The sequence below is a fragment of the Quercus suber genome, unplaced genomic scaffold (genome assembly GCF_002906115.3).
Source record: "Quercus suber isolate HL8 unplaced genomic scaffold, Cork oak 2.0 scaffold_36, whole genome shotgun sequence".
Classification (NCBI taxonomy): Eukaryota; Viridiplantae; Streptophyta; class Magnoliopsida; order Fagales; family Fagaceae; genus Quercus; species Quercus suber.
The window spans coordinates 145,019-167,670 of record NW_027069501.1 but is presented as its reverse complement, the minus strand read 5'-3'; the positions used below and the strand labels follow the sequence as shown (position 1 = coordinate 167,670).

General features: G+C 36.7%; 1 protein-coding gene across 4 annotated transcripts; it reads left to right on the top strand.

Moving 5' to 3' along the window:
* The first annotated feature begins 1,726 nt into the window (after positions 1-1,726).
* LOC112032124 (uncharacterized) lies at positions 1,727-11,691 on the top strand. 4 transcript variants are annotated; one of them, XR_010627944.1, is made up of 6 exons: positions 1,727-3,463; positions 4,757-4,825; positions 4,990-5,149; positions 6,928-7,358; positions 8,356-8,451; positions 11,202-11,691. XR_010627944.1 is itself a non-coding variant. In XM_065770777.1 (5 exons), exons 1-5 carry the CDS (start codon positions 3,253-3,255, stop codon positions 8,376-8,378), a joined length of 960 nt encoding a protein of 319 aa, XP_065626849.1. In that variant the 5' UTR covers positions 1,727-3,252; the 3' UTR covers positions 8,379-8,457. The 4 variants fall into 4 exon arrangements, 1 of the variants encoding a protein (XP_065626849.1); XR_010627942.1 differs by having other exon boundaries at positions 6,862-7,358; XR_010627943.1 differs by having other exon boundaries at positions 6,862-7,358; positions 8,356-8,456.
* Positions 11,692-22,652: the final 10,961 nt, after the last annotated feature.

The window sequence follows — 22,652 nt, the reverse complement described above, 5'->3', positions numbered from 1 at the left end:
GAGGAAAAATAATTGACAATGAAAAGTTTCATGTGTCTCTATGTTTGTGGTGACGAGAAAAGTTTCATGTGTCTCCATGGACCATGGTGTAATCCTTATGATGATGGGTCGGGTCACGGTTTTTGTTGGACACTCCTAATTAGTAATGTGACTAAAATTACACATAAATGATATTTTCAATCATCACATAACGAGTTAAAGCAAAATATCTCAAATACACTTGGAGCCAACACATACTTTTAACTTTTTAAGAATTGAGTAGTCCTAACACTATAGATTATTCCACAACTTTTGTGTTATAGTTGTGACGTGGCACACGATGAATGATTAAACATCATTTATACATTAACTTACTTTTATTTATTTATTTATTTATTTTTATTATCAACCACACCCTGCCACGCCAGACCTACGAGAAGAAGTTGTAAAAAGTTTTGTAATCAAAGACTTTTCCCTATGGGTTTTTTTTTTTTTTTTTTTTTTTTTTGGGAAAGTGAATTTGTGGTGTTTGACTGCTTGTAATTATGTAAGTCGTTGTAATAATTGGGTCAATGGGCCGGCGCATGAGGTTCGTAATTTGGGCTTCCAAAAAATTACTTAGTTTTTGTTTTCAAAAAATATTTTTGAATAGGAAGAGATTGGCCCAATTGGGACTGGTTTTGGGATCCGGTAATGACTTGTTGGTCGGATTCTGTACAACCCGACCCATATCCATCGACGGTGTTTAGGTCACGACACGTAAATCAAGGTGTCACCACCACGCAAAAACCTACTCGTAATTAATTAATTTTTTTTGATAAAACCTATTTTGTTTTGTTTTGTAAATTTTTTTTCTGAAAGTCCACAAAACCTAAATTTAATTGTATTTTAATTTATTACTATTATTTTATTCCCCTTTTAACCTATCATCTTATGCTGTTTCTTCTTCTTTGTTCTAAACTCTCTCTGCGCCGAAGTCTAGTAGAAAACTCTCTCTGCGCCTCCCTTTTGAAACTCTCTCTGCTCCTCCCTTTTGAAACTGCTCTTTCTCCACTTTCTCCAATTAGCACGGATTTTCCTTTTCCTCTACAAACCCAGCCACGATCGTCCTATTCCTCTGCAGATCTAGTTCGCAAGGTACTTTTTTTTTTTTTTTTTTTTGTTGATTATGTATTTCAATGTAACATCTTTATCCAGTTTCATGTTAAAAATATCATCTTTATTTGGTTTCTCTTATGTAGTTTTGCATCTTTTTCTCTACAAACGCTGTCACGATCGTCCTATTCCTTTGCAGAGGAACTTTTTTTTTTTGTTGATTATGTATTTCAATTTAACATCTTTATCCAGTTTCATGTTAAAAATATCATCTTTATTGGATCTGCATCACTATTGTCCTATTTGCTAGATCTTAACTCTAAATCCTAAAACCAGATTTTAATTTTGCCTAGTTCTATGTTAAAGATGTCACCTTTATTAGTTTTTTACCTCCTAAAATTTAATTGCTTCTCATTCTTGTTTTATCTGTTTGATGAGTAAGATTCTTATCATTGAACAAATGAAGTTCAAAACCCAGGCTGCAAACACAAGCAGGGACGGAACCATGTTGGGGTTGGCCCCCAACTTTTTAAAAAATTTGATCTTGTATATATATGTACACAAAAGTTTGAACATTTCACCCTTGATTGATATTCTTGGTCTCCCTTCACCCAAAAAATTTACAAACTGACCCTTGAAACCCCCTCGTTTTTTATTAATCCACTTAGTGGCTGCACATAACTCATCTTCGGCCAAGATCTCAAGCTCCTTGCAGCAACTTTGATTTGGCTTCCACTCATCGTTGAAGCAAAGAGACCAAAAAGACTGCAGAGAAGACAGCGTACATTCAAACTCCTCTAGGCTATAGCAGAGAAGCTTGTTGTCCTTGGCTTTCCACAGAGTCCTTCCTTGTCGTAGAGAACACGGAGCCTCAATCAACTGGTAGCAACACTCTGACTTTGATGACTTCTTGTTTAGGTGGCATACAAGAATGTGATCTTCAAAGCAATTCCAGTAAAGCTTCTTGTCAATTACCACCTTCGAACCTATTATGCTTTGTTCACACAAAGCAAAAGGTGGAAGCCCGTCATCAAATTCCTTCCACTCGCCCGTGTCCCACGAAAAAATGACCAATCCAGATTGGGTGTCGCCAACACGTCTGTGATTATTACTAATAACACAGACCACCTTAAATCCTAGGTAACAGTCGGTGGTTGTGTCTGCGAGCAAAGCAAAGGTGAGGCTTTTGGATGGCGATTGTGGTTTAGCTTTAGCAGGCGGATAAGGAAGGCAGACATGTTCCTTTGTAAGAGGATTACAAACGAAGTAAGTTGTGACATGTTTTTTCCCTTGGTAGGTGCAACAAAGCAAGAGACCGTTACAAGAATCAATAATCTCCACCACTTCGTTGCTATTTTTTCCCTTTTGCTTTAAGAACTTCAAACAAGGATCTGAAAGAGTAACAGCATCATCATCAGGGCCTCCTAGACCTAGTCCTGGGGGAATAAACTCAAGGTCACCTAGAACTTCACCGTTAACGAGTCTGTACTCATTATCATAATAATCCTCATACTTGTGATGAATGTAATATCTATCGTCAGGACTAATAAGCGGTTCTCGCCACTGATAGAAGAACCCCGCCAAGTTGCCATTAGCAGCATGTTTCGCTGTGAATACTGGCTTTCTTGTTATCTTGTTTATGCCTTTCGACACACTCCGAATGATGCAAATCTCTTTTGTTGACAACCTTGACAGTATCTCTATTAAGATGCTTTCCGGGATGATTTCCATGATTCCCATAGGCTTTTCTTCGCTGTCTTTGTTTTTAATGTTTTCTTGGCTTCCATCGAGTCTCAACCTGCTACCCTTAGCCATCGTGTTTTTCGTTTCTTCTGTTTACGCCTAATACTGCGCTCCTATCAGTCCAATATATAAGGACGCAGTCCCTGAAGTCAAGTCTAAATCGGACTAGGAATTCCAATCCGAGGCGCTCTAGGAGTCGGCTAAAACTATTCTTCAGCAACGGCTTAAATTATTCTTCGCCAATACTCCCAATCAAAACGACCAAAATTTTTGCACAGTCCCTCTCTCTCTCTCTCTCTCTCACACACACAGACACACACGAAGAAACTCTAATGGCAGACCACGACGAAGACTACGCTCGCTATCTCCAAAACGTTTATCAACTTGCCCCGTTACAAGTCGATTCCGGTTCCGAAACCGAAGAAGAAGAAGAAGATGATGATGATGATGATGATTATGACGAAGAAGAAGAAGAAGAGGAGGAAGAGGAGGAAGATGAGCAATGCAAGCGGAGGAGGAGAAGCTTGTTCGTCGAACGGACTGGGAAGCGTCGAAAGCTCGCAAGATAATGAGTGGAATCGGAGTGAAATCTCTTTTGTTCTATTTGTATGGAAGCTTGGACCACCGACGGTAACCATTATATCTGGTTAGTACTCGCCTCCCAATTCTTACTCTTCTTTGAGCCCTATATATATTTGATGAATTTTCATTACCTTTAATTCTAGGGTTTTACTCTAATTTTGTTCCAACCTTTCAGTTACTCACAATTTTGTTGCTATTAGTATAATGCACAACCGACATTATTGATTTAGTGGTAAATTGGTGTAATCTTGAATTTTGGATTCATTGGAGTTTATAGAGACATTTTATTTTGGTTAAATTTGATAAATTGATAAGAATTTTCTGATGATGTGATTGTATTGACTGTTGAGTATCGCCACATTATTGTTTATTCATAGTACATTGGAGAGGAATTTAAGTTTCATTTGGTACGTTGAAGGTGTGTATGTGATCTGCCTTAAAGTGGCGGCTGGGTGTCAAAGACTTAGTTCATTTCAATAAGGCCTTATCGTGGAAAATGGCTTTGGAGATATGCTCAAGAGTGAGGCATTATGGTGGAGAGTGGTGTGTACTAAATTTGGCAGTATGTTGGGGGATTGGCGTTCAGATGGGGGTTACAGGAATGTATGAGGTAAGTATTTGGAAGTACATAAGGGCAAGATGGGATAAATTTGCTGGCTTCATTAGTTTTAAGGGAACTTCAATAAAGCTTTGGCATGATTCCTGGTGTGGGGGGCAGCCGTTGAGGGACAGGTTTCCTCTATTATTTCAGATAGTACGTGACAATTATTTCGGATAGCACGTGACACAGAGGCTTCGGAAGCGGTCATTCATTAGAACTTTGTATGATTTGATGTTTGCCTTAGGCAGTGTTCATCTCACTGCTTCTGCAGAATTTATTGATTTTTTAAACTTAAGAATGTAATTCTTTAGGAGCCTCTCTAGTGTACTTGAGCGTTCTCCTCTTTCTAATAAACTGATTATTTGCTTACCAAAAAGATTAAAAAAAAAAAAGGAAGTAGTTATGTCATACCTTTGATTTTGTTTCGACCACCTTTACCAATATGCATTTTAGACTTGTGTTCTGGTGAGCTTTGTGGTTGTCTGCTCTATGTATTTGTTTATTTATCCAGGATTTGTGTGCATTATTTCATAATATTAGGGATTATTGGGTGTATGTTCAGTATTTAAATGAAAAGGACTGAGGTTGCAAGCTGAATCTGGTCTTTGTTAGTATTTCCATCAGTTAAGTTGCAAAGAGCTTACTAAAGTGTTTAGGTGGTATAGAGTTTACCTTTTTTGTCTGTCTGTGTGTCTTTATCACTTTTGGTTTCAAACTCTGCTTTGTAGAGGACAACTGATTTGGAGCATTTATTAGGAGATGTGCAGAGCAGAGCATCTAGATTAGCAAATGCTGGTGGGCAATATCAAGGAAGAACTGTATTTGGTAAGCATCTTTTAGAATGTAAGACATATGCCTTGTGAAATTCAAGTGTAATGTTATATATACAGATTTGTACATGTTAATATGTTATGTATTTATAATGTATTATTGTACACATGTATGTTGAATAAATAGATAAACACTCTCCAATGTAATTTTATGGTTAGGTCATTCATCATTGATGTCTGCACTGGAGTTATGTTCTCATTGTTTTAGATACCCTTTCCCCTACTGTCAAGTATCAAATCTCTTTGTACCCACTGAATCTTGTAAACACATGGCTCAACTTTTTGTGGACAATGATCTTCTTGCAGTTTCATATTACAGGTGTGCCATTTCTTGCTTTCTGTTATGCTATGTTTCCTATCTTCTCTTAACATGCACCAGAGTTATTAGACTATAAATAATAACCAATAAGAAATTTTGTTAAAGAGAAGATGAAACCTCAACTATGCAGGATGTCTAAAAATGTATTTTATTCAACATACATGGAGTTTTACATTTAACCAGGTTGTAGACTCTTTTTTTTTGTAATTTTTAATCATAGATAATAGATATTTCATTAAAAAAAAGTACATCTTGCTAGGTAACAGACTTTTTATTTTTCTTATTCTTTATATAACATCCCCTTTATCTTTCTATGTTTTATTTGTTTTGGAATCTTTCTTTGGCATCTCTCTCTTTCTCTCTCACACATGCCATAAGGACTGAAACTTACTTTTGAAGCACAACCATTATATCCCAATGTATGAGGGAAAAAAAATGCATTTATGTTATCTGCAAGGTTTTAATTTTTTTTATTCTCTTTTTATGATCATATGGAGAAAATCCGATGATTACATGGCTAGTTAGTGATGTTCAGACTTCTCTCTCACATGCCATTTAGATTTCATTGAAAGCTGCTGTGAATTCTTCCTTGTATCTTTGCTTTTCGATTTTGCCTTTTGTCTTTGCATTTCTGATTTCGTTTTAGTTTGTTCCAGCATCATTATTTTTTGTTCTAGCATTTTTTTTTAGTTTTCTTTTCCCCTCCCTTGGATGACTTAGTAATTTAGGCCAATTAGGCAAAAAAAAAAAAAAAAAAAAAGGTGATGTGGACAAGTGACTAGAATACTTATTTGGCACTTAATGGTGGCTAGCTTAGTGATGGATATGGATGGGAGGACCATTTGGAAAACAGAATCAAACATGGTACTAAAATGAAAATTTTCAAACTTTAAGGTGCAGGAGTGTAATTCAGTTTTTTTTTTTTTTTTTGAGTATTTGGAAGTCCTAGTTTGCAGTTTTTTTGTTTAAATGTAAAAAATTCTTATGAGTGCCAAACTGTCAAATTTCACTTATTCCTTGTGTTATGCATCCATTTATGTTCCCCCCCACCCGCCCCCCCAAAAAAAATTTAAACTATATCTTTTGCATTTTAGAAACGTGTGCTTGTTTTGCTTGATCAGAACTTTTTGGGCAAATGCTTTATCAGAACTCAATCAGGAAGAAACTTTGAACCTTTGAATAATTGCAGAAGTGTGGTGATCGAGCTATAGAGCTATAAAATTAAAAAATAAAAATAAAAACTTTTTGTCTTTTCATGCATCCATTTAGATCCCCCCCACCCCCCCCCCCCCTCTTTTTTTAATTTTAAACTATATCTTTTGCATTTTAGAAATGTATGCTTGTTTTGCTTGATTAGAACTTTTTTGGGCAAATGCTTTATCAGGACTCACTCGGGAAGAAACTTTGAACCTTTGACTAATTGCATCCAAAATCCTCATCTGATATGGTCTATTGATGGGCCCTGACTTCTTTTTTGTATAAATAGTCAGACTTTGTTGTCATCACAAGTCATCTAAGGTCTAGTGTCTTTGCAATAAGAAATGGAGTTATGCACACCCTGTTGGCCAAACAATTTAAATAGTATTCTATCATTTAATTCTTGAGGGCTGATGAAGGGAATTTATCTTATTATTTTATTAGTCTAAAAATTAATCTATATCAGTATTATGTGATGGTTTATTCTAACAATTTTACAATTGATTCTTATCTAGGCCATTTTTGGTTCCTGAATCGGTTAATCAAGGAATTTGTATATCCCTTTCTTTTTCTTCTAGCAGTGATGACATTGTTGCTTCATATTATCCCAAAGTTGAGATGCAGAATGAGATGGCTATTTCTCAACCTTCAATAACGCATTCCCAAGTTATTGGGCAAGGAGTTCAGGGCTCCGATGTTCATTACAAGGAAGTGGGAAGCAACTGTTTTCAAAAGTTGGGTTCTGCATGTGCCAATGTGAATGAGAGTCGAATACCAATAAGATCTGCAATCTTAGACATAGAAAATCAAGGCCAGATGTTTGCATCTGGGGATGAAGTTATGCGTGAATTGATCTTGCAAGAGTTGCCATCTTTAACAGTTCTTCAACATCTTAATACACAAAAGCGTCCTATTCGAGATGTGAAGTACACACATGCCATCAGCCAAGGTTTACTTAGTTGTTTAAGTGAGGATACATTGCATCTTTTTGGTACCAACTCTCATGAAAAAGGTAAGCTGATTAAATTCAGTTTGAGTGAGTTATTAATATTAATATTATTTGTTATTATTGTTTTCATTAGCATCATTGTTATTATTATTATCACTATTATTTAAATGTGGACTATTATTTTAATTCCTGACCAACCTCAAAACCAAAAAAGGTAAAGAAAAAAACTTCTGGCTAATGCTGGTATTCTTATAGTATTACTTAGATTTACTGTAATTTTTCACCTCATTAATGGTGCAACTTTTTTGTCAGTGTGAATTAATATTACAATAAATTGGGGTAGTATTAATTTGTTTACAAGCTACTTAATTTTAGTTCATCCTTAGCTTCTTGTTATGGATTTGGATAGTAATTATCTAAAAGTATTATAATGTTGGTATTCTTTGACTGTTAAACTGATCCTACCAAAAGTGTTCTACATGAAACATCCAGTTTAGCATCTTATATTTTTCAATAAGCCCTGGTGACCTGTTGTTACTTGTAGAATACATAATTCCTGTTCTGTTTTTTGCATATTATTTTCAAGCCTGTTCCATTTTTAATTTGTTTTAGAAACGAATCTTGTTGCCCGTAAAGAACAAAATTTATGAATACTTTTTTTTTCTCACTACAATTAGTGGTCATTATTACTTCTAAAAAAAAAAAAAAAAAACAATTAGTGATCATGGCTTTGCTTTTTTAATGGCCTGTCTAAACAATACCTGTGGACTATTATTGTTGATTGTGCTAATATTGCTGGGCTAGGATTTTAGAAGTGCTACTTTTTTGCTGCACTGCCAGTATAAGCTTCACCATATGTCAAAAATACTTTTTATCTAGTGATTATGGTCTTTTTTATTTTTAACAATCAATGTAAGAATCCTGAACCCCCACAAGTGAGTAGCCATGGCGGGTTGAGTTTTTAAGCCTCTCCCCTAAATGACATGGTGGAGAAATGGTTGTATTTATGTCTGCATAATGAGTGCTAACTCTTGTTCTACTCACTTGACTTGCATTGCAGGCTCTGAACTTGTCAAGAGGTGATCAACTGACATTTTTGGCTTACACTAATGGAGTAATTTAGGTCGATCGCAATCCAAATTTACAATAGGATTTTGTAAGGTTCACTTACTCAAAACTGTATTCTTGCATATATTTATTAATAGTAAGATTCAGAAGAAATTTTTAGGTACCTTCTTAAGTAATGAGCTGCATTGTATAGTTGCTTGTTATATAATATTTGTAGGTTAAATTTACTAATTTAGTCTTCTAACTATTGGTTAACGTTCAATGATCTCTTAATTATTAATTGCTTCAATTTGATTCTCAATAAAATCAACTCAATTTTATCCTTACTTATGTCTTCATTTAATTATTTATTTATTATTTTGTTAACAAAATAAAATGCATAAAAATCTTGACTTGGTCTAAAAAAACGAAAAACAAATAATAAGCCAGCACCTTTTTTTCCCTTTACTTTCTCTCCCCATTTTCTTCCCCAATTAACCCTTTCTCACAATCATCAAGGTGGTATATGGTGTTTTCACTGCTCTATTTACTTTTTACTACTCACCGCTGTTGCAGTCACTACTCTTCTTTGTAGGTTGACTTCACCCAGAAACCCACTGTAAGCCACCAATCACAAGCCTAGCTAGCTGCATCTCAGTCATAGCCAGTGGAGCAGCCTTACTGAAACAGATAAATCCAAATACTCATTTGTTTTGGTCTTCATAACAAAGGGTAACAAATTCCTCTAATTTTCAAGATTAACAGGAATCTAAAACCATTTTAGATCAAAATCACAACCAAACAACGAATAATCCAACATAAAACGGAACTATTAAGTATTGAGTTTCTAATATTCCACTTCAAGCCAACCTCTCCCATCAACTAGGTAACCAAAAGAAAAAAATTCAAGAGCTAAAGCCACTAAAACCCCCAATGCTATAGTGGTGGAGTTTGGATTAACCATTGAAATAAGGACAGCCTAATCCACCGGTTTTAAATTAAATGGAGAGGATTTTAGGAATGCCATAATGGAGCTACCTACCCGGAAGAGAATCTTATTCTAAATTAATCCATTTGTTTAACTATTTCAATAGTTAAGATTGTCCTTATTTAGTATTTACCTTCCCTTTCTCTTTCCCCCCTCAAGCCATGGTACATAGAGCCAATAGCCAAGTAATACTCCAATCTTTCTTGGTCAGTTTCTCCGAACAACAATAAGACAGAAGAAAAGCAAAGATGAGAGAAAAAAAAAAGGTTTATTAGTTTCAAGTAGCTGATACAATTTTGATTGTGGCCTGTTTGGTGAACCCAGTAACTAGTTATGCTGACCCAAGAAAAGCCGAACCAGGCAAAGAAAGTGTTATTTTGTTTATTCAAAGCTATATAAGCTGACCCACTTGATTAAATATTGGTGTGGCCCATTTATTGAGCCCAGTAACTAGGTTATGTTGAGAAGTATTTTTGGTTAATTACTGTGTTCTAACATGGTAGTGAGAGAAGTATTTTTGGTTAATTACTAAATGCTTATAGAAGAGGGATAGGGGGCCTTATTTATGCCATAGAGACGCATCTTAATTAGTCAACCATAACTGAAATTTATGATGTTTTCTTAATAGGTCATTTAACTAGTTCAAAAGGCCAAGATGAGTTTTTACAAAGTGGAAGATTGAGGAAGACCTAAAACTGACAGAGATTATGATTTTTGATAGCATAGAATTGCAGAGAAGAATAAATGTAGTTGACCTCAAAGTTTTTGGACTAAGTCTTGGTTGTTGTTGTCATTGTAACAAATTGGTGGAAATGATTATGCGATGGACTCCTTAATCTATACATATTACAAATGCAATGTGAATCATTTAATAATCTTTCTAGGCCAAAATTGGCAATTAACCCTGTTTGCCAAACTATATAGTTAGTAGGCACTATTTCAAAACTATATTTTTTACTAACATCTTGAGTTTAAAAGTGATTTAGGGCTTATAAATCGAGTTTTAAAGACTTGGTTTCTATGTTCTGAGTTGGTGTTTCTATGTTCTGAGTTAGCGCTTTTCCATGTGACAACCACCTAGAAATCGAGTATTAGAGACTTGGCTTCCACGTGGCAACCACCTGGAAACCGAGTCTCTAAGACTCGATTTCATATAGGGCTTTTTCAAAATTAAACCAAGTCTCTAACGCCTCTCCTCTCTCACGCCTCTTTCACACTCACCCTCTCACTCTCACACAGACCTGCCTCTCTTACTCACCCTTTCCACTCTCAGTCATCACTCACCCTCTCACTCTCAGACAGACCCTCTCCATTGTCACGCCTCTCTCACTCAGTCTCCACTCTTAAGCACCCTCTCCACTCTCACTCAGTCTCCACTCACGCACCTCCACTCTCACAACATTCTCCAGTACTCTCAGGTGTGATTTTCTTCTCCTAAACCCACTTTTGAGGTACATTTGCAGTTGTTTTTCTTATTGTATGATTTTTTCATGTGGGTTTGTGGTTTTTGTTCCTAAATTATGATTGATTTGATTGTTGATTGTACTATTTTAGAACTTGTTTCGTGTGTTACTCTATTTGGTTCCCAAGAAATTGCGAGAATTTTTTTCCATTTTGTGCTGAGATTGTCGTGTTTGAGAAAATTTAACATGAGGAAACTAAGAGGCCTAAGGAATAGTAGCTAGAACTTGATTTGATTTTTTGTTGTTGTTGTTGTTGTTGTTGTTGTTGTTGTTTCTTGCTATTTAGATGGATAAGCAGAGGTTTAGGGTTTTTGTTCCATAATTATGATTGTTTTGATTGTTGACTGTACTATTTTATAACTTTTTTTTTTGTGTGTTACTCTCTGATTGGTTCCCTATAAAATGCAGGAAAAGACTAGGAAATGGCAAGAAGCATAACCATTTTATGATGGTATTGGTGTGGTTGAGAAAATTTAAAGTGAGGAAACCGAGAAATTTTTAGGAATAGCAGATTGTTTTGTGTGTTACTTTCTGTTTGAGTTTTATGTATCAGCTGAAACTTAAATACAGCTATTTGGGTGCAATACATTAAGTTTACGAATTAAATTTAAATGCGTGGTTGCATTGACCATTGAAGCACAAAAAGTGTTATATTTTCTAAGAAAAAATAAATCTAATGCAGTTATGTGTTTGAATTTAATTGGGAGCCTAATATGCTGCACCTAAGTCTTACTCTTATGTGTTTTGATTATGACGATTTCTTGTTTTTTTTTCTTTGATTAGAAGACAGTTTTGGTACTGAGAAATTGTGGGAAGGAGGAGAAGTTTTTGACATTTCGAGAATTGGGGTGTACACTAAAACATCATTCATGTTTAGTTGGTTCTCTTAAAACTTGTTTATGCAGCATTACTTTGTGTCTGATTCACTAAAAAAATGTAGAAAAGAAAATGGATATTATTTCTTTCCATTTTTTACTGAGGTTGTCTTGGTTTGGGAATTTTAATATGAGGAAATGAAGAGGTTTGTGATGGTGTAGTTGCAAAGTTCTAGGCACTTTGGACTACCATAATTGGAGTATTGCAGTTCCCAAGCTGTATTACAGACCATGGTTTTCACTACGGTAAAACAGGCCTCATATGTGGGTTCTGTAAATAGTAAATAGTACTAGTTTGAATGATGTACACCTGATGAATGGACGTGCAGCACCTTCTCATCATCTTTATCATGGCCTAGGTAGCGGCACTTACCGCTTAGAGTTTTACAGGAATAGCTGGAGACAGTTCTGCAGTACATTTTTATTTTTCATAGTGTTAGGTTCATACGAAAGAGAATGTTCATTTATATTTGAAGACATCAAATAATAAAAAGGCTGAAAAAAAAAAAAAGAATTTAACTTCTGATTTTTTTTTTCGAGATAATATAAACAAAAGACACTGGGGACTTCTGAAATTAAAAGAGGAAAATCTACATGTAATTTTACTAGAATGAAAAAAAAAAATACACATACACATTTTTTTTTTCTATTTTTTGTGGAATGAATTCCATGCACCATATTAAGATTACTAAACTTTTCATCATTGGGATACACATACACATACATTTAATTAAGCAAATGTGATCCTAATCCTAGAAATGGCCAATGGGGCCGTTACTCTTAAGTGAAACGAATCAACTTAAATCTAAGATGCCAATGCCTAAGTGCCATATTAGAGTTATGCTTGTGCCACATATTGCTCATGTGGTGAGTTGTGGACCCACCATACTCTCTACCACTTACAACTCGCCATGTGGGCGAGTTGTGGCATAAGTTGTGCTATTTTATGTGGCACTAGCATAACTTGTCATATTATCATCCGTTTTTGAAAATAGAACAAGCGCTTTAAAACATGAAATCTAAGAAAGCAACTCAAGCAAATTAAAGTACTTCTCAAAAGCAATATTTTGAATGTGTTTTTCATTGAGGTATTTATGTCTAGTGTATATGGTGTATTATATCTCTCTCATGTAATTATGGAACTCACATATGAATCTTGCACATAAAACCCATGTATATATGAGAAGAATTAATGTATTACACATAATGTACTACAATATTTGTCATGATTTATAAAGTATAAAAATGTAATAACGAAATGGATTTGAGCAGCTCCATTAGACCATACATAAGTTGCACATCCCTTGTACTTTATTTTTTAAACCTTTTTTTAGAACCCCCTTATTCTTGTTTAGTTATTTTACCCTTTTTTTTTTAAGGAAAAATTGTTTAGTTGGGAAAGTTTGGTAGGTTAATTATTAATTTTGGACAATGCACTTTCCTTAATTGCCTAGAAATATTTTGTAAACAAACTAATCTGACTAGTGGCGATGCCACGTTCAGGCCAGGGTGTTCCCAGGAACACCCTGACCTGGAAAAAAACAAAATTATATATAGTAATTTATATAAAAAAAAAATTATTTGTTTACCCTTAAAAAAAATTAGGAACACCCTCAACCAAAAACAGATTCCGGGCTAAAACAAAAACTCTTGATTTCCCATACAAAATAATGAAAATATAAACCTATAATCCAAACAAAGCAGATATAGATCAATAATGGAGGTGAGGAGACGTTATGCTGGGTAAAGGCAGCTTGAGAGAGGAGCATGGAGGTGCTATTAGGGATGAACGATGCTTGTTGAAAGAAGCATGGTGGCGGTGTAAAATGATGCCTGAGGAGAACATTGAGAGAGAAGAAAAGCTGTGACTAAGAAATAAGGACAAAGAAAGAATAGAAAGAGAGAAAAGAGGAAAGTGATCTGAAGAAAAATCTAGAACAGACAGGATAGAGATAAGATGTAAAGCACGTATGAAAGTAGAGAAAAAGGGTTAAAGCAAAAATGACACATAAGTTAAAAAAAAAAAAAAAAAAAATATATATATATATATATTATTTTAAGGAATTTCGAAATACTTTGAAACGATACATCGAAATAGGCCGGTACCAAAATGGCCCACTCAACTTTTAATTACATTATACATATTAATTATACACATAACAAACTATAGAAGACAATTAGTAAACAAATTAAACAACTAAATTATGTTAGGCTAAATAATAATGAAACAATACATTATAAAAGACAAACAAATTAAATTATGGTAGGCTAAACAATAATTAATAATTTTATAATTAATGAAACAACAATATAACAAATTATAGTTTATAAAAGACAAACAAATTAATGAAACAACTAAACAACAATAATTAATATCTGATAGTTTATTGTTTATTATTTCTTGTTTTGCTAGAATTATGGACAAATATTTGATAAGAAAATCACGTAGAAAGCAATTGTAAACTTTATGTATTTGTGTGTTTTTTTATTGTTGTTGTTGTCCATATACAAATTTTTCTTTTTATTAGATTGTGTAATTTATGCTTATTAAGAAACACCCTAAAAAAAATTCCTAAAGCTACCACTAGAGGCCGTCATCCTAGCTGAGGTCGAACGCACAAGCTACAAAGTGGGAAACCATGATGAGAGTAGGAATGATGAAACTATGCGCTTGCAGCTTGACTTGGTGGATGAGGTCAGAGCAGCGGCTAAACAAAGATTAGCGTGGTACCAGAACCTCATGGCCAAACACTACAAATCAAGAGTCAGGCATAAAGACTTTCAGGTTGGAGATCTCATCTTGAGAAAGGTGATAGGTACTAATTGGGAAGGACCTTATAGGATCGCTTCATGGTAAAGGAAAGGAACCTACCACCTGGAGACCCTAGACAGGCAAAATTTGCACCACCTATGGAACACGGAGCACCTGAGGGAATACTACCAATAGACAATGGTACGAAAAACAACACTCCTTATTTCTACTTTACTTCCTTCTAGTTAATTTTTACTATCTACAGTACTTTTTAAGTCCAAAAGGCAACTTTTAACTCTTTCAAGAACAATTTTTTTACTTATGCACACATTTATCATAATAAGAGGAGTTATTCAAATATGACTTCCTATGTATGTGCCTCTACGAAACTACATCTATGACTAAGTCCACAAATGGACGAGTTCATTCCATGCGGATGCCTTGAAATTATTATGTCCACCAGTGGACGAGTTCATTATTAGGTCCACAAGTGGACAAGTTCATCCCATGGGGATGTATTGAAATTATTAAGTCCACAAGTGGACAAGTTCATCCCATGGGGATGCCTTGAAATTGTTAAGTCCACCAGTGGACGAGTTTATTATTAGGTCCACTAGTGGACGGGTTTATCTCATGGGGATGCATTGAAATTATTAAGTCCACAAGTGGACGAGTTCATCATTAAGTCCACAAGTGGATGAGTTCATTATTAGGTCCATAAGTGGAAGTTCATTATTAAGTCTATAAGTGGATGAGTACACCAAAATAGACGGCTTCATCCCAATTATTCACCAAGTCCTTAAGGGGACAAGTACATCCTAACATGTATGCATAAAGATGGACAGACATACGCATATCTCAAAATAAGAATCAACACATAACAAAAGCATACCAAAAGCGACGGATGAAATAACAAAGTATTAAACTGATGCCATAAATTAAAAAGAAGTGTTTACAACAAAGCCCAAAAACAAAAAAAGCCACTTAACATTGTCTGAAAATAAGATGGGATACAAAAAGGTTAAAAAATTAAAACCATACTGAAGGGTTTTGGGTGTCATGGGAGGAAGGGTTCTCAGCGTCAAAGGTAAGAGGGCTCTCAGCATCTTTTGAATCAGCAGATGGAACTAAGGAAGTAACGGGTCCTTCGACAGCAGGTTGAGCAAGAACCACATTGTCATCTTTTGGATCCTGCTCTGACTAAGTAGAGTCATCAGTCTCCTCACTGACAATGTCACCACTTAAAAGAGTCATCGGCACCGGGTCATCCATGGAGATCTTGGACAAGTCAAGGTCTAAATAGACGGACCCAGCTTGCTTCAAGTAGTCATCAAAACCTTCACCATAGTAGATGGTGCATGCATCAATAAAAGACTGCGAGGCCTTAAAATCCACCATGACATCGGCTTTGGCCTTCTCTGTCTGCTCACGAAGGGTCGTTACCTCCAACTCCAAGCTTTCCTTGGCCTTCTACGCCTTTTCTCGGAGATTGGATTCTTGCTTCAATTTTTCAGTAACTGTCGTTAGCTCCTTGTTAAGTGTGCAAATGGCTTCCTTGTATTGATCCATCTCCTTATTTTGAATATCTTGATGCTCTGGAGCCGACGGATCACTCCCTATCTGGCAACGCACCTATCCTAAAGTGCCTTCATGCGCACCAACGCTTGAAATAAAAAACAATAGTCAGCAAGGGAAGAAAACACGAAATGGAACAAAGTATGAGAAAAACATACCCTGGCTAGATCGAAGAGGCCTGACGCCCTTAAGTCTTCTGTTATTTGCTCGGCACAAGGGTCCAAGTCCGTCTCCTTGATGATTGACTCAACCATGTCAACAACATGTTCCTTATGCGTAAGAAGATGACAAACAGTTCCCTAGGTGATAAGACCGGTCACTGTCATTAAACCCTTACCAGCTCTATGGCTTGGTTTAGGAGGTGATGGCTACTTTGACTATTTGTTACCAGCAGGAGTGCCCGACCCTTTCTTGAGTGGACGGTCATCCTTCCTCTCGCTTTTTCTCTTGGACAATCCTTTGATGATGACCTTGGGAGCTGATGAGGAGGCCCCCTCCTTCTTCTTCTGCTTGCACGCCATGGTTGATGCCCTTATTAAAACTCTTTGCCTCGCAACGTTTATTTCTGCGAAGGGTAAGAGACAGATGTTAAATAAGCAGACGAAAAGAAGACAATGGGAAGAAAGAAGCAAAGGAATAAGAACTTACTTCGACCGAAGTATGTGTTTAGTCTATGGGCTGTAGGCGTCGGCACAGGACCACTACAGTAGGCGCGCAACGTGTCAAGGGTGATCAGGTCCTTACACTTCCATTCATCAAAAGGGATCTCAAGCACCCCACGGATGAAAGCGTCCTTCTCGTTAGTTATACGCAAACGAATGATAGCTGAAAAAGAGAAAAAAGCAGATGACGTTAAACATTTAAACAAATAAATAAAGAAAATGTGAAAATGCGGACAATGCTAGACTTGAATCCTTGACAATACTCCAAGTATTGTCAAAATTATCAGGCGCTGTCTCCCACTCTTCTCGACAACATACCCAGTCCGTCCCTTAGACAAAAAAGTATCTACCCTTCCAATTTCTATTGGAGTCAGGTATGTCCGACACCAGCCTAAGTGTCTTTTTCCTCGCTACAAAATGATATATCCCCTTAGACGAGGAGATATGTTGGGGTCTGTAGTACCAAAAGAACTCGTCCAGAGTAAGCTGACGGTTTCCCCCACTAAGACGACCCTAAAGGATTTCAGCCCTTATGAATATCCTCTAAGCATCGTGGGTAATTTGGCTAACAGATAGACCTAGGAAAATCGCCAACTGATGGTGTAATGCCATCAATGGTAATCTCAATCTTGTAGGTTGCCGTGAACATGATGTCATACATGCCGACGTCTGTGGTCTTCCCAAAGTAGCACTTTTCAAACTTCCCAAGCAGACGGATTGGAATGTTATCAGGGATTTGGTAACGATCCCGTAAATTTTTGAAAATGTTAGTTGTCGTCGTCGGCTTGAAGTCGTTAACTGTCCATATCGTATGACCATCCCTTGAGCTTCCTAAACTTCCTCCCTCAAGAGCTCTCTCATCACTTTCACCCTTTTCTTCGTCATCTTCTCCCTCGTACTCCCTCTCATTCTCCCCTTCTCCCTTGTCGTACTCGTCCTCATCTCCCACTCTTTCCTCTACTTCCTCTCCATCATAATCCTTCTCTTCGTCGACAAAAGAATGGGCAGAGGGTTCTCTCCCTGAGGACCAAGATAAGCCTTCCTCAAGCCCATGACCTAACGGGTAGACTTCGTCGTAGCCCGCTCCCTCACGGATTGACAACGACTGCTCACTAACACTTCTCTATCTCCTAACATCTATTCACCTATAAGTGATGTAGGTATTCTAAGAACCTATTTGACGGGTCTCTCCATAGAAGTGACGACCAACTAGAGAAACGGAAATAAAAAAAGGAATGAAAAGAGAAGAGGACTTACAAAATTAATAGACAATTCCGTGATGGTGACAGTATCAGCAAGTTGATGGTAGCAAAGGTGATGAAATGACAACTCTCTCTCTCTCTTAAGATTAGCGAAGATGAAATAAGCAAAGATGAAATAAGGAAAAATGAGAAGAGGTGGTGAGCTATATATAAGGTGAAAAAGCACGGGAAATGAAGGGACGCCTTTGTTCAAAAACGAGGCCAACCAGCCTATGCCACATGTCCTAGCATTTAATAAAATATGCTCAAGAAGCCATTAATGAGCACCCTTTTTTCAACGGATAAATAGTAAAAGGAAAGCTACACTCCACGGCCTGTCAATCCCGTCAGCTAAGACTGACGGAGCCATGGAGTTGGGAGCTAATAAGGGTTTTTTTAGGAAGAAATAAACTCGTTACATACAAAGAAGCTAACGACTCCATTCAGCCTGCCAGCTTCATACGTGTGTGAAGTAGTACGAAATTGACAACACCATAAGCCTATGACATCACCTTAATACCTAATGGTATTTGCATGAGATGATAGGAATCTCCAAGCCGACGAAAAGAGAGAGGTTGACGGGAGTAAAAGAAGCCAACGGGAATAAAAAGCATGACAAGTCCAGCATAGCCTTGCTTGACCCCCACGGATATCTATACAAGGAAATATCTTGCACCCCACGATTAACCTTAATCAAGGGAATCCCTATAAGGAAAGGATCCCACTAATTACGTGTATTTATAAGGATCTTCCCTACAAGGAAAGGCCCTCTTCGCCAAGAAACGAATGCCAAATCTACGCTGTTAGTAAAACCCCAAAACCCTCATAAACCAAGGTACGCATAATTTACCTCTGCTCTGACACTTTAGAGTTTTGAAAGTTTTCTGGCTTAACATTCAGAGGGTATTTGGTCAATACCACACCGGTACTCTTTGCAAGGTCTCCTTTGTCTATGTTATGTAGGTTCTGTTTAGAGCATGTGAGGACCGTGCGACTCACTAACGATTTTTGGCATCATTACATACAAAATTCTTTGGATCTTAATTCACCATTTTCACCTCTTATACTTCTACTCCTTTATATACCTACCCATAGCCCTTCATACCATTATATATCAAATATACATGACAAAAAACATTGTTATTTACCTTCAATCTTTCGACACCACCTACCTAGCTCCAACATTATTGTCTCATCTAATCGTAACCCTTATAAGTTAGCTACAACCAAGTAAGAGGATTTGCATTTTATATTGAGTGATAGTGGCAATTACGATTGGGCTACGAGAAAGAGTAAGGCCTGACCTATGTCCAGAAGGGGAGCTCGGTGGATAATGCACTATGCAAGAAGAGTAGTAGGGTTATCCCAAGCATCACAGGAAAAATGAGTGACGCAAAAGATTAGTTCCCGTGGAGACGATAAGGAACAACTTTACCTAAGGTGCGAGATGTAGGTGGTCCACGTGTGATCACTAGAAGATTCCTGGAACCATGGGAAGGTTCGAGAACATGCAAGAAGGTTGAAGATCTTTACTTCCGCATCAGTGATGAGGTTTTTACCTCATCTCTGCCATATTAAACACAAGTGAGATATATATCAAATATACATGACAAAAAACATTGTTATTTACCTTCAATCTTTCGACACCACCTACCTAGCTCCAACATTATTGTCTCATCTAATCGTAACCCTTATAAGTTAGCTACAACCAAGTAAGAGGATTTGCATTTTATATTGAGTGATAGTGGCAATTACGATTGGGCTACGAGAAAGAGTAAGGCCTGACCTATGTCCAGAAGGGGAGCTCGGTGGATAATGCACTATGCAAGAAGAGTAGTAGGGTTATCCCAAGCATCACAGGAAAAATGAGTGACGCAAAAGATTAGTTCCCGTGGAGACGATAAGGAACAACTTTACCTAAGGTGCGAGATGTAGGTGGTCCACGTGTGATCACTAGAAGATTCCTGGAACCATGGGAAGGTTCGAGAACATGCAAGAAGGTTGAAGATCTTTACTTCCGCATCAGTGATGAGGTTTTTACCTCATCTCTGCCATATTAAACACAAGTGAGACAGCCTGAACAGTAGCAGCAACCTCCAAAAGTCAGAGTTCTAGGATAAGGGAGAGGAGGAATCCGATAAAGTGAAGAAAAATATCCTTGAGGTTTTGGTAAGCAACATGACAGCTCTAATGATAAGAGTAAGGATTGAAGCTCTAAAAGAAGAGGGGAGAAAAAGTAAGGAGGATCAGAAAAATCTACTTGGGGAGGGAAATAGAAAGAGAAAAAGAGTAACACCAAGGATGTCACCACGGGAACAATATAGTTTCCTATATTAACACCTATAGTTGTAATTGTTAGAGGAATGGTCAGAGAAATCCATTGTTTGTGTTTCCCATTATAGAGTGTTTATTCCTTGTTGTTTATTTATATTTAATTTGTGTAAACTGTTATTGTAGAGTTCTAAGGTGAGCTCCTCGGGGGCTAAATTCTGTGACCCTACAATCATCATCATCATCATCATTATTATTATAATAAAAATAAAAATAAGTAGAAGTAACAATTGTAAATAACTAAAACATAATTATAATCAAGGATTTATTTTTAAAAATATTATAATCAAGGAAAGCAAGATGGTTTGAAAAAAGCATGTGTGTCGTCAATTCATATATCCTCATATTTCACATTTAAAAAATAATTACACATTTCTAGTTTCATTGTAAATAATTTTTTTTTTTTACTTGAACTACCAAAGAAAAAATAGATTTTATATTTTTACGTAATTACTATTACTATTATTATTATTATTATTATTATTTGGACTACCAAACGTATTTATGGGAAGAAATTAATTGGTTTCACCATTGTTGTCTCATGGAATATGTAAGGTTGGGATTTGTGGCCCAAGCCCAAAACAATTAATTTGTAGAGTATGGGTGAAAGAGCTAGGTTAAGTATGTGATTAACAATAACGAATCACAACTTTCAAGCACAAGCTAACATGAATCTACACGCAAAGAGTGAATATCGAAGAGCTATATTATTGATTATCTGATGAACACAGATCTTAGGGTTATAGTCAAGTTCTCTCTTCTTCTGTTTTTTCTCCCCCCCTTACGTTAAGAGCTTCTTTCCTTTATATAACCTCCCCTCTCTTCATCTCCATCGTCCACTTGTACCTCATCCGTGAGTCTACTTTAGTATGTGTCACATCAAGCATCTTCTTTAGCTCTGTGTGAGTGGTGGTAGGTGAGGATACACTGTTCAAGGGTCTTCTCCACATAAATGCGGCCAGAAAAGTTGCTGCAGAACATTAAATACGGTGGTAGCAGCTTTCCCTTTAGATATTTCTTCATCCTTATCGTCTCTCAGTGCACTCAGAGCTTATCTTGATCAGGTGGAGTCCTCGAAAGATCATTTTGACCTTTTATACGCTCAATTGATCTATACTATTCGTGTCAGAGGAATATAACCTCTTCGGACAGAAGATGTCCTCTTCATATTGTAATCATTCTTCCCTCTGAGGGTCCCACTTCCAGATGGGCCCTGCCCTTACCATCTCCTTCTTCTCGGTCGCAGAATAGCTCTCATATGGGCTCTCGGCCCATTATGTCGGATTGGGCCCTTTTCCCCCCACAGAATATAATATAATAATTCAAATGATAATGACTAATCGAAGATAGGATTTTAAGTCTTTTGAAAGATGTATAATTCTTTTCAGAATACGTGTGTATAATTAGATATTTTATATACAACTTTCCATGGTGTAACCAATAAATAAACCAATGAGTAAAATCAACCAATAACCATTCATTTCTTTCTCATACATAATTTGTGTTTTTTTTTTTTTTTTTTTTACTTTGTGTTGATTGTTATTGTGATGAGTTTCGCTATTTATATAAGCTTTACTTTAATTATTAGCTTCACAATCCCAGAAGCTCAACGTGCTTTTGATTCTGAATTGGCAGCCAAAAAATGTAAAGGCCAAGTGACAGTTTCCACTTAGACTTTGGCTGATAATTGGACCACTTGGACGCCACGACTTATTCTTGCTGAGTCGAATACTTAAGGAAACAGTTAGTCGCTGACCGTGCTAGGGGGTTAAGTTTAATGTGCTTTGAAATGCCTCAAGTGATGCTCATTGGCTTGTGTTTGTTTACTCCCTTGCTGAACATAGCCAGTTTCGCCAGAGGTCTAAGTCCGAGGACTATGCAAGACCTTAGTTCCGTCCAACCCTTAGGTTCTTCTGTAAGCAACTAGTTTTCCCACGGGTTTGAGTCCGAGGATCATACAAGACCTTGGTTCTGTCTAACACTTAGATTCCCCTGTAAGTAGCTAGTTTCCCCATAGGTTTGAGTTCGTGGACCATGCAAGACCATGATTCAGTCTAGTACTCAGGTTTGTCTTGAAGTGGTTAGTTTCCCCATAGGTTTGAGTCCGAGGACCATACAAGACCCTGGTTCAGTCTAGTGCCCAGGTTTTTCTTGAAGTGGTTTAGTCTAGTTCTTTGGGTGACTGCCAAAATATAATATATATATATATATATATATAATCATGATAGACCTGAAATTCGAATTACAAGAAAATGGATGCTTTGATTAATAATAATACCTTCTCAAGTTATTTACATTCTACAGTCGAGGTACAGGTTTTTCATCTAACTCTTCTAAGTGGTATGCACCTATCCCTGCTACCGAGGTAATTCGGTATGGCCCCTCCCAGTTAGGCCCCAGCTTTCCCCAAGAAGGGTTCTTGG